At 41.3% G+C, this 13,950-nt stretch overlaps 1 protein-coding gene across 3 annotated transcripts in view; it reads left to right on the top strand.

The window, feature by feature from the left end:
* Positions 1 to 13,950, top strand: part of LOC124276891 (nuclear pore complex protein Nup93-like) — a 33,480-nt gene that overhangs the window by 944 nt on the left and 18,586 nt on the right. For all 3 annotated transcript variants that reach the window (XM_046712558.1, XM_046712559.1, XM_046712557.1), the window contains exons 3-13: positions 5,021 to 5,138; positions 5,639 to 5,701; positions 6,411 to 6,539; positions 7,192 to 7,266; positions 7,728 to 7,820; positions 9,227 to 9,372; positions 9,700 to 9,832; positions 10,054 to 10,151; positions 10,987 to 11,046; positions 12,421 to 12,498; positions 13,309 to 13,484. In XM_046712558.1, coding sequence (XP_046568514.1) covers positions 5,021 to 5,138; positions 5,639 to 5,701; positions 6,411 to 6,539; positions 7,192 to 7,266; positions 7,728 to 7,820; positions 9,227 to 9,372; positions 9,700 to 9,832; positions 10,054 to 10,151; positions 10,987 to 11,046; positions 12,421 to 12,498; positions 13,309 to 13,484 — 1,169 coding nt within the window. The remainder of the gene's footprint in view (positions 1 to 5,020; positions 5,139 to 5,638; positions 5,702 to 6,410; positions 6,540 to 7,191; positions 7,267 to 7,727; positions 7,821 to 9,226; positions 9,373 to 9,699; positions 9,833 to 10,053; positions 10,152 to 10,986; positions 11,047 to 12,420; positions 12,499 to 13,308; positions 13,485 to 13,950) is intronic.

Genomic DNA, 13,950 nt, shown 5'->3' with positions numbered 1-13,950 from the left:
AGAGCAGGTACTCATTCACTTATGACTATAACTAACCATCCTTAAGTCTTACATAAATAGATAAAGACACACCGGTGAAAATCCAGGTTAGAATTGATCTTTAGCAACCCATAAGTTGTTAGAGGTGACTGATAAAGTCGGGTGATCAGGCTTGCTGACTTGGCTGAGACTTCATCGTGTCCTAAATGTGTAGATCGATGCTCATGATGTTAACCACGGGATTGTCTGGTCCAGACTAGATTATTTACTGATCGCTGTCATATATGGATACATAATGAGTAGTATACACAATGGTGGAACTGGATCAGGTCCTTCCAAAGGCCTTAATTCTAAATTAAGGCCTTGGATAATTCCCTAATCCAGTCCACCATTGTGTATACTACTACTGAGGTGCAAGCAAAATTTGATGAAAATCGGTTGAATAGTTTCTGAAATATTGAGTTTTAAGTGAGCATGGGGTCTGTCGGGAAAAGGCAAAATTTCCAACTTTTGTTGTAATTAAGTCCCGTCTCGGTAGCATTGAGCGAGCACTGTGGGACGAGTCGCAGTGTGTGTGTGTGTCTTGGCTCGGATTGGCTTGTACAGCCGACTGGCTAGCTGGCTGGCAACATTATGTTGATTTCCACTAAATCATACCGCAGCTCTCGGCAGTCCCCCCGGGTCGCCTCGCTGCCGTCTCGGTAGTACTGAGCGAGTGCTGTGGGCGAGTCGCAGTGTGTGTGTGTCTTGGATCGGTTATTGTTCACCATGTGCAGCTCGCTGTAGAGCTGGCTGGCTGTTGGCTACATTATGTAATGATAGTTTTGGACCAGATTCCTCAATTTTTACGATCCATTGCTCCTGCAGGAGTAAAAATATGGTTAGAATGATGGTGGGTCGTCTCTCTCTATCAACAGTGGTACAGCTTAGATCGATAAGTAGCTTTCATTTGCAAGTGCTATCAGCGTCCTCCGGGCTGTAATGGTAACAGAGCTTGGCTCACTATGCTGAGGTCCAGCGTTCGAATCTCCCTTTCACAGGGCTCCAGATAATTTTTCAACATCAGGAGTACATACTCCATATTTTTTTCACTACAGGAGTACTGGAAAACCTTAAGAGTACATTTAGGGTACTGAGTGGAATTTAATGGCGTATCAGTAATCTTGCGTTTCGTTTCATATATGCACCACAACATTGATAGTCTTGTGTAGACAGGTCAATAAACAATAAACCAATATTTTTTTCAGATAAATACGTCTGTAAATGATTTTAAGATCATACACCATTGCTGCGGTGCGTACCTGCTACGTTTTCTAAATTATTTGCTACCGTATCGTGCATATTTTGTATCCGTACATACGCCGATACAGACCTTATCTGGAGCCCTGCTTTCAGCAGAAACTTTTACGACTTAGTAGCCCTACTCAGACTGTATAGTCACCACGGCTCTGATGTTAAAATTAAAAGGGGGTGTTTGTGAGAGATGAATTTAGGCTTTAAAATTGATGGCTGATAACACGAGAAAATACAACTCTGACATATTGTTGTGTTAACTTTGCGTCTATAGCCACATAGCACACCACAACCTAATAGCACACACACACACACAAATAATCATGAAAATTATCATACAGTGGGCGATCGAAAAGGGACTGTGTCGTGAGGTACGATCATCAACTTTTCTCTGACGAATGCTCTCGGCGGTCCGTCTTTCAAGTAGTACAAGTTCGGTTCGCCGTCTTTGATGTCGACAAGGTCTACGTTGTATGTTTTCGTGGACCATATCGGATCGGTGGCACGTTTTCTGCTGTCTCCCTCGTATTCTCCCGGCTGGTACAAGTAAATTACGCTGACCCGGTCCGGTAATTTTTTCTCTGTTTAAATTTTTTTTCTGTTTTATCCCGACGTGCCGCTGCCGCCGACGATTCGACAGATTTTATTTGGATGGCTTTGACGGGTCTCTTGCCCACGAGTCTGGTGACTTCGTTGTTGATGGCATCCACCACTCGCGGCAAGCGTACAACCCATTCCGTGTTTCTGTTTTTGGGATCCATTAAATCCTGCGAGTACTAATGTGAGAACAGGCGTTCGGCTAAGGTGCGATTGAATCTCTCGACTATGGGTTAGCTTTGGTGAGCTCCTGCCACACCTGGATCGTCCGGGATCGACTGCGTTTGTAGATGCGTTCTAAGGCTTTGGCGACTTCGTTCGAATCTTTGGTCATCAACGGTTCGGCTTCCTTGTAGCAACTGGCGACTTTGACGACTGTGAGGGCGCACTTGTAGGTTTTGCGTCTCACCCTATCATGAGGTAGAAACAGGAGGTCGGCTTGGTGAACGCAATTCAGCGTTGAAATGTCGAATTTTCTTCTTGGGGTGTACCGAGGCGCCGGCAGGTAAACTTGCCAGATGGCTTGTTTTTTAAGCCAAGCTTTGGCGACGTCTTCCGAGACTCTATCGGCTTTAGTGAGTTTCGGGATGGCGTCCGCGCCTTTCCAGTAACCGCGTGGGCTGTAATAAATTTCGTCCATGATGTATGTATTGCGTGCATTTTAATTATTTAATATGTGTGTGTGTCTGTACGAGTAAGTGGTGACTCCGTCGATCTATCGTTTCGTGTCCATGAGAGACAGCGATGTCTTGTTGATTCTCAGTCCGTATATCCTGTGTCCGTCGCTTCTCAGCATGTTCATCTGGTGTTTGAACGTTTTATTCTTGAACAGGGCTTCCTTGAATCTGGCGTGCTTGATGTGTTTTTCACCACATGTTTTTCACCGTGTTTTCGCCTTTTCGCCTTTCTGATTTAGTGTAAATTAAATCTGCTTTCTTGATGGAATACATCTTGGGTCTCAAGCCGACGTACTCGGCGATCAGTGTGCCAGCGCAATCGTCCTTCATCTTGCCGAGCACTTTTTTGTTGAGTTGGCTGTGCATAGGGTGATCTTTAGGGTAGTCGCTGGTGTTGCCGTACTGTTTCCTTCAGCTTGTTGTAGTAGAAATCGTACATCAAGTGTTTGGATAAGTCGAGGATGCTCATCCCCACGTAAACAGGCCGGTTGAATTTGATGTGACTTTTGTTCATGTGCAGCGCTGCCAAGTGGTCGTTGAATATTTTGCTTCGGTTGAACGCCGGGCTAGCTATGAGTTTCCTGAGTTTTTCTTCCTCGCTTGATCTGACTAGCTTCATGTTCACCCGTTTTCTCAAATTCTCCATCGTTTTGCTGAACGAGTTGTTCATGAGCTTGTACAAGTTTTTCTCGACATCGCTGGTGGCCAGCTTTCGTAAATCCGTGTTCATTCTGATGTAGGGCTCCATCCACGAACTTTGATCGAACTCCAGCGCCCTGTGTATTTTTCGTGAGTTTCATTCCCAGCGACAAGTACAGCTGCAGGTTGTGATAGTGAACAATGTATTTTGTCTTGTTCATCAAGTCGGTACAAGTTTTTCAACGTTAGCCGGCTTATTGTTTCCCAGCAAGTTTCGCTGATATTCAGACATCCAGTCCGGGTTCACCGTCAATCGTTCGGGAGCTAGCGGATAGCTGTTGTGCGATTCATGTAGGTCTGCGGGATAGTCCAAGTCCACTTTGAGTACGTAGCCTTTGTTCGAATCCGGTGCGATGCTATTCCCGTCGATATCAGTTGGGGAGACCCATTCGAATCCCCCGGTGGGGAGATACTGACTCATGGCCCAGCCGTTCAAGTTGTTGGCGTCGAGATAGAGGATGTGTTTGGTCGGTTTGCTCGGGTCGTGACCTGGAACGTACTCGTAAGCTTTGGCGTACCGTTTGGATGTCATGGAAATCCCACCTCGCAGACCTTTCTCCACGAACAGGTGCATGTCGTAATCCGTCAGTTGTTTCAGTTTCACGCCGGTCTTTTTCAACAAGGCGTCCCAAGAGAGACTGGGGGATGAGAAATACCACGCGGGGTCCAGGCCATACTGTTTCGAGCACGTTTTTCTGAATATCTTGAACATGTCCGCCAGCAGCAGCACGTCGGTTTTCAAGTACAGGCTGTGGTAATTGCCCAGATTCTTGCAGGGCAGTTTGTCCCACACGTTGAGAGCGTGCGCGTAATCGTCCAGGGTGATGGTCGAGTCGGTCAAGTTGCTGTAAAAGCGGTCGATGGGAGGTAATCGCGTCTCATCGAACTTGTATCAATCGTCCATGTACTCGTAGGGGTAGACGCCCTTCCTCAGCAGCAGAGGTCAAAACCCTTGAAACTCAAAGAGCTTATATTACATTGTGACGTCATGACTTATCATTCCATTTTGACATGTATCAAGACATGCATGGGTAGCAACAGAAATAATGTGTCTGTGTCTAACTAACCGAACACAACTTGCCCTTGGGTTTTCGTTTTCTGTAGATTATTTTCGGAACAGATAGACCTTAAAATTGTATAGATTGAGGCCTTTGAAAATGTTATTACTGGAACATATTTCATAATTATAGATTGAGGTTTCACAAAACTGTCAAACTTCTGATTGTTACTGTCCAGAATGATAAATGGTCACGATAAGCCCCTATAAACTGTTAAGTTGTCCTGAGACAAATGTTATTTTTAACATGAGAGAATTAGGAATACTATTTCTATCTATAAAGATTAAAAGGGGTACTATTTTCAGGCCTGTCAAAGTAAGACAGCAGAGAAAGAAATCATGGAATGTGTGCATACTTGAAATTCGGAAACAAGATTAAGAACATCAAAATGTGTATTATAATACTAAAGTGCATCCAAATGCAGTTATTTTAGATGCTGACTCTGTTGAAAATATGCCAGTCATTTTGATGCAACTTTATGGGGAAAGTAAAAATAGTGCTTGAAAAAATGCCATGGTGATTGTATCATGATATCTATCAAAACGTAAATAGCATGTTTGTTTTGGTGTAAATTGCAAAAGCGTTTGTGATGAATTAAGGATGAGGTTAAATGAGGTTTACTCTAATATGGTTTAAATCAAGGGACCCCTAAATCTTCAACTTTCAACATCAGGACATTGACAAGTGATGAAGTGTTGTATTTCTCTCCATTGGTAGGTCAATTCTACTGGGGTCAAAAGGCTATGCTGTACCAAAGATTGCAGAGAGACTTGAGGGTCTCAAGGCCACCACAACATTTGAGCCACTGGAGCCTGTCGCTGACACAGATATTCAGGTAGTATTAGAATGTGGACATTTTCTGTTTATCATTCATTGATCAGGGTTTGACAAATGTACTGGCCAACTAGACAAGTGCTAGTAAAGAGTGAATTGGAGTGTCAGACATTAAGTTAAAATATATTATGTCAGTGTTTTATTTATGTTTGACATGAAAAACTATTTGGGGAAATAGTTGACTTTTTGAATGTGAGAAATGAATTTTCTGTGGATTATTTGTGGAAATGGGGTTTGTTTGGTTGCAGGATAACTTTCCCTGACAGTAGACTGAAAAAATGCCTGACATTTTTAATATATGTTACAAACTATTTTAACCCAGATGTTTGTTCCTGTGTCAGTTTGTCTTGGGGGCCCATTAGTGGTGGGCTAGCCCAGTGGATAAAGCATTTGCCAATCATGGGTTCAAATGCCCCATGTATCACACACTCTGATATTGTTGGAATAGTGTCGTATGTACCACACTGTTAATTTACTCTTTTCCTGCACTGTTTTCTTCAGGGATTCCTCAGGAATGAGAGGGAAAATGCCTTCTTAGCTGTCATCGAACAAACAAGAAAACATGTAAGTATTTACAGAATTTCTGTTCCAAGCATTGATCACATGGCAGTTGTGTCTGAAATCATTATATGATGGATTTATATGTCATCTGAAATCAATTAAAATAGTTAAAAACAGTGAGACAAAATTCCATTGTTCTACAATCAGTAATCTTTGAAAGACTTGTAAGTGGTAAATGATGATACGTTTTAATTTAATTGCTTCTCGCACATACAAGGTTTGGTGAATTGATGCATAAAATGACTGTCAAAAACAATCACACAAGTACTTTCACACTTTCTCCCTGTGTTCTCCAAGTACTATGTTGTAAGTTATAAATAAACCTTCCCATGAAACAAAACTATCTCAAGGTATTAAAATGGTGACACAATATTGATAATCATTGGATGGTGTATTTTTATCCCTGAATCAGGGACCCATCTTATTACTGGAATTGGTTGTGAGGCTCGCTGTTGTGGATGATTTCATGTCATCATTCTTGTCTGTCGGGATTATTGTTTACAGCAGTTCCTTTAGGCACCCAGAATGTAATTAGTAAGGGTATATATGTGAAGGCATCTCTTAACCATTTGAATGTAAATTGATGTTTTATGAGATGAAGAAAATATTTCATCACTGTTTAAGTGATAAGGCTGCTATTGTGTACTGTAGTTGTCATAGTGCTAAGTTTGTCTGAAACAACCATGAACTCACTGTCTGATTTTCTGTCCAGACATTTGAAGAAGCAGAGCGGCGCCAGTGGGAATGTATGGAAAATGAGTGGGAGCGAGAGAAACAGAAAATTCTCAACACGCTGCTCAGTTCAAGTCAAGATGGCTTGGAGCTACAGCAGGAGACAGAGGTTTGAGGATATATTTGATGTAAACTACATCTACAGTGAAAAACACATTGAACTCATAAGAGCCAGTTTATATGAGTAGGAAGCCCGTGAAGATATATAATTAGAATTGGTCTTCAGCAACTCATGCTTGTTGTAAGTGGTGATTAAGGGGATTGGTCGGTCAGGCTCGTTGACATGCTTGTCATGTCATCATATCGCAGTTGGGTAGATTGATGCTCATGATGTTGATCTCTGGATCGTCTGGTCTAGACTTGATTATTTACAGACCGCCACATATAGTTGGAATATTGCCGAGTGTGGCATTAATCAACAACAAACATGTTTGTCATAAGAGTCGGATCAAATGGGGTCAGACTCTTGTGGCATGTGTGTCATTGATCCTTGACGTGTAATGTTCATAATATGTACTATCAACCATTGTTTAAGCTCCAGAGACTTTATTGTTTATAGGGGCGGTGGGGTAGCCTAGTGGTTAAAGTGTTCGCTTTGCACGGCGAAGTCCTGGGTTCGATTCCTGACATGGGTACTATGTGTGAAGCCCATTTCTGGTATCCTCTGCCGCGATATTGCTGGAATATTGCTAAAAGTGGCATAAGACTGAATTCACTCACTAGTGTTTATAGCCTGCAATGACTGTGTTGTATTGTTTCAGTCATTCATCGGCGACACAATATACACTCAAGGGAGAAGCAGCTTGGATCATGTGGAGATGGCCTATGCCAGACAGGTGTGTGGATAGTTTTAGGAGCACATGCATGAGTACAGCAGTATCTGTTTACATCGTTTTTGTTGTCTTGCATGTTGTGGCTTCCTCCTGTCAATTCAAGGGCTGCCACTCCTTTTCACACTAAAGACATGATGAACCCTTTGATTTGCCATCAGTATTTGACTGTATGCTTGAATCAATTAACCCTCAGAAAATTTATTCATTTCAGACGCTCCAGTTTAGAAACATATGGAGCACTTAGATATACTATATACTTCTAATTAATTCAAACTGCATCACAGAAATCTTGAGTATTTTGTAAGCTGTGTTTATGTGTTTCTTGTCACCCACCAATCTGAATAAGCATGATATTATCTCCTTAAATGAGTGTCATAACCGACTTTGTTACAGAAATGGCTGCAGTATTGGCTATTGGGACGTTAAACTGATAACTTTGGGGTTGTGTGTCTTTCTGCTTGCAGGTGTTCATGTACAATGAGCAAGTCATTGAGGGTAGTATACGCCCCAGCTTGGTGGACATGTTTGTAGAAGTAGCCAAGAAAATTGATGACAAGGTAAGTTGAAACATCCATAATAGTGTTTAAGTCAGGGAGTGTGGTTTGACACTGCCTTGGGCCATTTTCCCGTATGGCTTAAATAGTAATGTTGTGGGGAATGGAACCCAGACTTTAGACAAACACTTTCATCACCAATGCTCATAATTTTCAGGAGTTCATGATGAAAGTCTCAGACATTGTCGACCCGTGAAGGTCAGGGTTAGAATGAGCCTTCAGTAACCCATGCTTGTCGTAAGAGGCGACTAACAGGATTGGGTGGTCAGGCTCGCCGACTTGGTTGACACATGTCATCGGTTCCCAATTGCGTAGATCGATGCTCATGCTGTTGATCACTGGATTGTCTGGTCCCGACTCGATTATTTACAAACCACCGCCATACAGCTGGAATATTGCTGAGTGCAGCGTAAAACTAAACTCACTCACTCACTCACGCACTCAGACATTGTCTCACATTATCATCACCAGAAAATGCTAGGGGTGGGTATTGCAGAAAATTTTCATATTGCGATGCGAAAGCATGTATTGCGATATGTATTGCAATATATTGCATGAAGTATTTTTAAACAAAAAACTACTTATGATCGAGGTAATGCTTGATTTGAGCAAATACATAGCAAAATCACTATGCTTCATTAAGCTTTAATAACAACTTTTATTCATGATTAAAAATAAATATGTGACTAATATTTGGCACAAATGAAAAAAGGAAATATCCGAAGATTTCCGAGTGTTACGAAGTTTTCCGAATGCAAGTCAGAATACCTGTTTTCGATCAACGTATTGCAATACGTATCGTTTTCATGTCTGAACCGGTAAAAACCGGTAAACCGGTTATTTTGTGCAGCCCTAGAAAATGCACCATGCACTTTGCTACGTTCAGCTTGCACATCTCTGTTTGTTTACGACTGCCTCCGTGGTGTAGTGGTTAGAGCGTCCGCCCCCGTGGTGTAGTGGTTAGAGCGTCCGCCCGGAGAGCAGAAGGTCGCGGGTTCGATCCCCGACAGCGTCATACCAAAGGACGTTAAAATGTACTTGTTGGTCCCTGCCTGGCGCTCGGCATTAATGGGTACAACAAGGACTGGTCGGCTCAGAGTCAGTATAATGTGTCTGAGTGGGGGTATTCATGCTTCACTGTGGCATGGTATCTCAGTGAGCTAGCACTATTAAACCAGCTTCAGTCTGGGCTAGTACAAGCAGCCGCACATACACATACACACGCATGCACGTCGTCATATGAGCGAAATATTCTCAAGTACGACGTTAAACCCAATTTCACCTCACCTCACCTCATAGCACTACGACAGTGGTAAGTCTATGTTGAAGTATGGGAGTTACGATCATCTTAGAGCTACGATCGCTTTGTGGAACGGGCCCCTGGTGAAACACGCTGATGTTTGTTGTAGAGTGTCTGTGACCTATGGGACATGGTGCAGTGTATGGTGGAGGTCCCTCTCAGTCTCCCAGTAGGGACCAGTCCGGCGGCCATGAGGCAGGACAAGCGCATGCAGATGGCCTTTCTTAACAAGGCGCGGCAGTATCTAGAACAGACGTAAGTGTCTGGGGCAATTCTATGTTAGGATTGAACCCTTCAACTTAAGCTGGTTATAAGATGGGAGTTAATGGATCAGGTGGTTAGGTTCAGTGACTTGGTTGATTGTACCATGACTGGATTGTTCTTGTCAATCGTTTGTTTGGTCGAGTTTTGAATGTTTATCTACACCTGGAACAATGTTGTGAAGAAAGTATGGTCATATCCATAGTAATAATATTATTATTGTATAATTGGCAGCCATATTTCCTCATGAATATATGCTGGACCAATGTTTCATATTTGTTACCGTTCTTTTCATACCTTTTGAAACTCTCACTATTTCAGTTATGTGAAGTACATCAATACAATGATCTACGTGAACCTGCAACAAGCCCAGCTGGGTGGAGTCCCTGGTACACTCAACCTGGTGAAAAGCTACCTGAAAGTCAGGCCCCCTGTGACAGTGCGGGGATCAGAGGTGAGCACTTACACTCTTAACATGCTAAGAACATTACATTTGAGATAGGATACTATTAATGGCCATGCTCAACAAAATTAACAAAGTTCTCTCGTCACGCCGAAGACCTGGGTTCGATTCCCCACATGGGTACATTGTGAAGTCCATTTCTAGTGTCCCCAGCCATGATATTGCTGGAATATGTCTAAAAGCGGCGTAAAACTGTGATGCTCTGTTCCCAGGAGGGCCTGATGGATGGTCTGCCAGTGTGGGCACTAATCTACTACTGTCTTCGCTGTGGAGATCTAAAGGCTGCTCAGCAAGTTGTGGAAAAAGCTTCGTAAGTCATACCGATACTTTAGCTAAGATGGCAGAATTCTACAAGCAGAAACAAGTAGCGCCTTTACCAGCTGTGAAGTAACGAGCAGAGCAGGTCACACTTGTACATTGTGGCATATATTTGTATCAGCATTGCCTGTTTTAAAGTTGCTGATTCGTGTATCTTCTGTTCTGAGTCATGTAGAAACATACATTACGTCTTGTAGTGACATTGTATAAACTAGTTGTTTTGGGTGACAATGAAGATGTGATTTGTGGTTAACTCGATCCTTTTTGTCATGATACATTGAGTAAAAAAAAAGTTGAAAGCAAATCACTCTTCAAAGAAGAGTTAAAACACAGCTACTGCTGGAAATGAGTTGTCTCCCTTATTGTGCTCTTGAGGTCAACACAGTGGCCACTCAGTATGTTTCAGTATTTGATTTTTAACTGATAAAGAGTCAATCTACCTGAGACAAGTTGTGAAGATACTATCGACTCAGCATGCTTCTTGAAGATCACACAGATTGTCTGTGCATTTGATCTACATTCATACTAAGGAAAGTGTCAAATTACAATTTGTAACAGTATACAAGGAATGTCAAATTTGAGGGCACCTGTAAACAAAACACCTGCTTCCCTTACTCATAGTTAAAATGCAATCCTGTCGAATAATTACCAAATCTACAATAACAAATTAAGAATACTCCTGAACCATTGGCCTCTTATGTAAAAGGAAGTTCATCTCGTGTAATGTTAAGTTTAAGGAAGGGAGATAATTCAGTAGTTGATAAAGTTCAGACCACTAGAAAAATGTAATAACTTTGAATGTGTTGCTAAATGAGAATCTGTTACAGACATCAGCTAGATGACTTCCCAGGATTCTTTAGGGAATATGTCAACAGTTCCGACCACAGGTGGGTTATTTTCCTTTGTCACTGAGTGTCTACAAATGATAGGTTGATTGCATTTCCATGTCGCAAACAAGACCTACTGAGTTAGTGGTGATGTTATATGCCTATTCATGATGTTCCTGCAACCATCACAGCTTCTTAAATGTTGCAGATCGGATTAGTTTTTACTCCCTCATTCTGGTATTATGTCCCTTGAAACCTATATATATGTAAGATATAGGTTTGTGTCACTGACACACACAGACACAGACAGATACAAAAAATAATATAGAATCTTTAGGTTTTCAAAGTCCTCTTCACTGTCAACCATCCATAACCAATTATGACCAAACATGCGTAATTCAAATTAAAGTACTGTCGGAAATAGAAAAAAAACTATTTTTAGTAATAGGATATCCAGAAAAGCATGTTTACTTGTAAAATCGGGAAAAACTTAGCCAAAATACGAATGGCTTCTGAAAACAATAGGTTGCCCAGCCAGTTATGACGATGGGCCGTCGACTCACTTGGCATGAAATGCATGTGCTGCCCATAGGCACAAGGGGTCATCTCAAAGATATTTTATGCTTTTTTGATATGCACTGAATATGTCTCTATTGATTATGTTATCTCAGCTGATGTCTCTTTCCCCCAGCCCGACCCCAACCACCGTCTGCAACACCTGCCCTGGCTTTGCTTTTGAGGCGACCCCTCCTACCTGTTTTTTTATAGTGATAGTGAGACTCAATGGTATCTACATCCTTAATAGTTTCAGTATTAATGTTATTACTTTTTACGTCTGCTATCGTTTATAATGAAGCTAAGTCTAATTTCAAAATGGGCATTTAGAAAGTGTCATTTGTAATACAATATCAATGCACACTAATTTGCATAAAGCCATGGTCTGTTCCAAATACTAGTAAGTCGCTTTGGACTAAGTAAAAAAATGCATTCCTCATTTCTGCACTAATCACTTCTCAGTAAAGTCCTTTTTTCACGTTTCCTATCTCCCTCCCACTAATACTGTATGTAGTTAGGCCAAACTTAGTTTACAGATATTTCACACTTCCACATATTAACTACCTAAATTGTAGATATAGATGTGAAAAAACAGTTGTTTTTTTTCCGTCAGTACTTTAATAACAAATTATTGGTCTTGAAGTCTCATTTCCACCCAGACCTTCAGAAATTAAGAGATTGAAGAAAAAGCTGATCTTATATTGGTTCTTATATTTTTAGGCAATAATTAGTTGGGCACTTCCTCATCCTTTCAATTTTGAATGTTTCAGTCGTTGAAGCTAGGCTCTCTTACTTGTACCTGTTTTCCTGTTTGTTTACTGACTGGCAATTTCAAATGTCGAGACAAAAACGGAAGTTATTCTGTTCATATTTTCACAGATTGAGTCCCGGCAGTGACACTAAAATCAAGCTGCAGTATCGACGTATTGTAAAGAACAGCACAGACTCATACAAAAGGTGAGAACATGACAGTAGACTGGTGCCGGATGGACAGAGTGTCAGTATTAAGTGCATGATGGCAAGGATGGTTGTATTCTTCCAAGGGAGCTGGAGCATTTCAGTTCTGTCATGCTTGCTATTTGAAAAAAGCTTGAAATGATGCATCGGTAAAAGTTGCCTCTTTGGTCAAACCGGGGGCGGTGGGGTAGCCTAGTGGTTAAAGTGTTCGCTTGTCATACCGAAGGCCCAGGTTCGATTCCCCACATGGGTACAATGTGTGAAGCCCATATCTTCACACATTGATATTGCTGGATATCAATGTGATATTGCTGGAATATTGCTAAAAGCGACGTAAAACTAAACTCACTCACTCTCACTCTTTGGTCGAACCCATATGTGTGGTATTCATAAGTTTTGGTCAGATGAGAAATACTTAATCCAGAAACTCTATTTGCTGTGTGTTTATGGGTGTAACAATTGATAAATACTGGGGTAATGTTGCTATCTGGCAGTGTTAAAGAATGAAATGAAGGAGGAAAGTCCTGTGACCTTTGTCATAAAAAATTTGAAAGTTTTGGGAGTTTCATTTATTGTTCTGAAATTATAAAGTTCTGCAAGCATCGCCCCAATAATAAATGATCTTCTCTTTGTTACCCCCAACTGAGTGCACCTCTTTGTCACCTGAACCTACAGGGTAGGGATTGACACCTTTAACTCAAACTTTGTGATACAAATCAGTGGATGCCCATTTCTTCATCACTTTTATTTTCTGGACAACAAAATCCACAACGACATGAATGTACATTGTGTCATCTGGTTGGTTTTCAGGGCAGTGTACTGTGTGGTAGGACAGTGTGACTTCAGTGAAGATCATGCAGAGATCTCAGACAAGATAGATGACTACCTGTGGCTCAAGTTGTGTCAGATCCAGTTTGAACCAGATGAGACTGGGCAGGAGCAGTTTACTTTGCAGAAGTTGCAGACACTATTGTATAAAGATTATGGTAATCTTATCTCTATTGATAATTATTTCCTTTGAGTGAGCGATTGTAATTAACTGAATCTGACATTCTTTGCAATTGTCAAACATTATTACTGCATATAGTCTGGCTAGTTGCTTTCCATATGACTAATATGAAGACCTCTGGTGACCTAACCCTAACCCTAACACCAGCTGATGATTTTGATGTTGAAATGTTCAGATCGATATTACTTTATGTAACCAGTGGTGTTCAGGAATGACACACAGGTTGTGATAGAGGAAAAGATTTCCACCTGTAACCCTCGTTTTTTTTGTTTTGTTATCATTCTATGCCTAAGAACAAATGGTTTTTATAAAAAAAAACTTAACACTAACCCATACCCTAACCATCATCCTAAAACTGTAAACCTAACCCTAAAACCTCAAAATATTCATAATAAAAAGAATACATTGCAAGCGGGGGTTACGGGCGAAACTCTTACCCATAT

The sequence above is a fragment of the Haliotis rubra genome, unplaced genomic scaffold (assembly GCF_003918875.1).
Source record: "Haliotis rubra isolate DU_JTF1 unplaced genomic scaffold, ASM391887v1 Scf215, whole genome shotgun sequence".
Lineage (NCBI taxonomy): Eukaryota > Metazoa > Mollusca > Gastropoda > Lepetellida > Haliotidae > Haliotis > Haliotis rubra.
Note: the sequence above shows the minus strand (reverse complement) of the source record. Positions and strands in the feature narration are given on the sequence as shown.